Source organism: Aphanomyces astaci (genome assembly GCF_000520075.1).
Source record: "Aphanomyces astaci strain APO3 unplaced genomic scaffold supercont1.133, whole genome shotgun sequence".
In the NCBI taxonomy this organism is placed as follows: Eukaryota; Oomycota; class Saprolegniomycetes; order Saprolegniales; family Verrucalvaceae; genus Aphanomyces; species Aphanomyces astaci.
This window is the reverse complement of record NW_009798396.1, coordinates 24,802-26,843: the sequence shown is the minus strand read 5'-3', so window position 1 is coordinate 26,843 and position 2,042 is coordinate 24,802. Positions and strand designations below refer to the sequence as shown.

Below are 2,042 nucleotides of genomic sequence, written 5' to 3'. Positions count from 1 at the left end.
CAAGGTGCCTCTAGCCAAGCGAGCGTCGTTGACACCCTCGCAGCAAGTGGAGCAGCAACAAATCCTCAACATCCTACTTGACGATGCTGGCAAGGACTGGAAACCCCGCGACAAAAGTACGACGCACGTGAAATGTGGAAATTCTAATTGGGTCTTGTTGTAGCCCGCAAACAACCAGTGAATGCTGCGAAGCAACAAGGAGGGAAGCAGGGCCACAAGACTACTCCCGTCCAGAAGACTACATCCAAAGGCCCGACCCAAAAGGCTGTACAGCCTTCCGTTGCCACCAAACCTGCCAGTGCTCCAGCACTCGTGAAACGAGCCTCGCTGACCCCAGTTCAACAGCTCGAACAGACGCAAATCCTCAACATCCTCCTCGACGATGCTGGCAAGGACTGGAAACCTCGCGACAAAAGTCCGACGATAGTCCATTGGTTTCACCTAGAACTGATAGTTCGTGTGTAGCCCCCAAACAACCCGTTCACAAGCATGCTGCGAAGGGAGGCAAGCAAGCGCGAAAGGCCCCCGTGCCACAAAAGACGGGTGCTCAGAAAGCGGCTGTAGTGCAGAACGCTCAAAAGTCTGGCGCGGCCCCTGCCGTGGCTGCGAAGCCCGCTCCTGCCCTGGTGGTCAAGCGCGCGTCGTTGACGCCAGTTCAACAAGCCGAGCAACAGCAAATCCTCAACATCTTGATTGATGATGCCGGCAAGGACTGGAAACCCCGCAACACAAGCACTTGGCCCTGGTCTCCCAAGGCCTCGGCTCCTTCGAACTTTTCTACGCAGAAAGCCCAAACTCCCACGAAAACCCAAACTGCCCAAGAGCAAAAGATGGCGCTTCAAACGACAAAGCACATCCAGTCGAAAGCCAACCAAAGCCGGGCCAAATTAGCCACTTAGAGCATCTCCACAGCAGTAGTGTAGTATTCGCCTATTTGATCGATACGCACTCCATTCATATTGTACGTACAGTACTTCCTTGTCCACACTGCAGACACGTCGGCGAGTACGAACAAGTTTTTTTTTAAGTAGTTTGTTCACGGTTGCCACGTCCATGTTTTCCAGTCTGAGTAAGACTAGCCCCCCATGAACACATCCTTTTAACAGACTTCTGATGCTACTCGTTTGTATGCGCCACGGTGCTTGCTGTACACCGTGGAGCAACTGGATTGCAAATTTCACCTTGCAAACATTTCTTACGACTACCTGGATTGTTGTACAGGGAGATGAGTATAGAATTAAAGGTGTGCCATTGTCGAGGGGATACATGCATCTTTATTCAAGTAGTCACGTGCGAGTCAACCAGAAACTGAAGCTGCCACTTCCACGGAGTCCAACGGCGTGTACATATGCGGGAAAGACGCGACGACCAGGTCAGTGATTTCTCAATGCGTACTGCACAACGGGTCACGAAACTCTGCATTCTTCATAACAACAACCAATTCTATCAACAACACCTTATTGCACGTCGCCTGAATCAACAACTGTAGAGAAAGACAACTTCAAACGTATCAAATTCGTCGTATTTCAAGAACAAGCGTGTATATGCGGGTAATATGCCTTATGCCAGAGAGAGCTGTGCATGCGTAGATCATGCTGCATAGGCTGAGTTAGTAATGGGCTATCTGGTAGTATTAGTACGATTGCGCTAAGTATTACACAGCTCCAGAAAAGCGACATCGAAGTTCGTCCATTTTCGGCATAACGTTACTGTCCTGCATGTCGACATGATGCTCATACTGTACGCAATAAAAATGTATCATCCGCAAATGTAATGAAGTATCCGGAACTGCTCAGATTTCAATGTGAAACGGCGCGAATTTTCTGAATACTGGTATGCAAGCACTGCACTTGCAATGAGCGATAGAAAGCGTGTCAGTACAGCCAAAGTCCCTCTCCAACAAGTTGGGTGGCTCCGAAGAAGAAATCCAAATTTTGCTTTCGCCGTCCAGAAATGCCTCAATTTTGGCCTTACATAACTTCGTGCTATGATGAGTTTTCGTCCAGTTCCCGCATCTCCCAGTCCAGAACGAAATTATAGAC

At 49.4% G+C, this 2,042-nt stretch overlaps 1 protein-coding gene across 1 annotated transcript; it reads left to right on the top strand.

The window, feature by feature from the left end:
- Positions 1-83: 83 nt before the first annotated feature.
- On the top strand, positions 84-1,013 carry H257_18051 (hypothetical protein; the record flags this gene model as incomplete). Its single annotated transcript, XM_009847060.1, has 3 exons — positions 84-116; positions 193-415; positions 466-1,013. The coding sequence occupies 3 exons, from the start codon at positions 84-86 to the stop codon at positions 897-899; spliced, it is 690 nt and encodes a 229-aa protein (XP_009845362.1). The 3' UTR covers positions 900-1,013.
- Between the last annotated feature and the right edge of the window lie 1,029 nt (positions 1,014-2,042).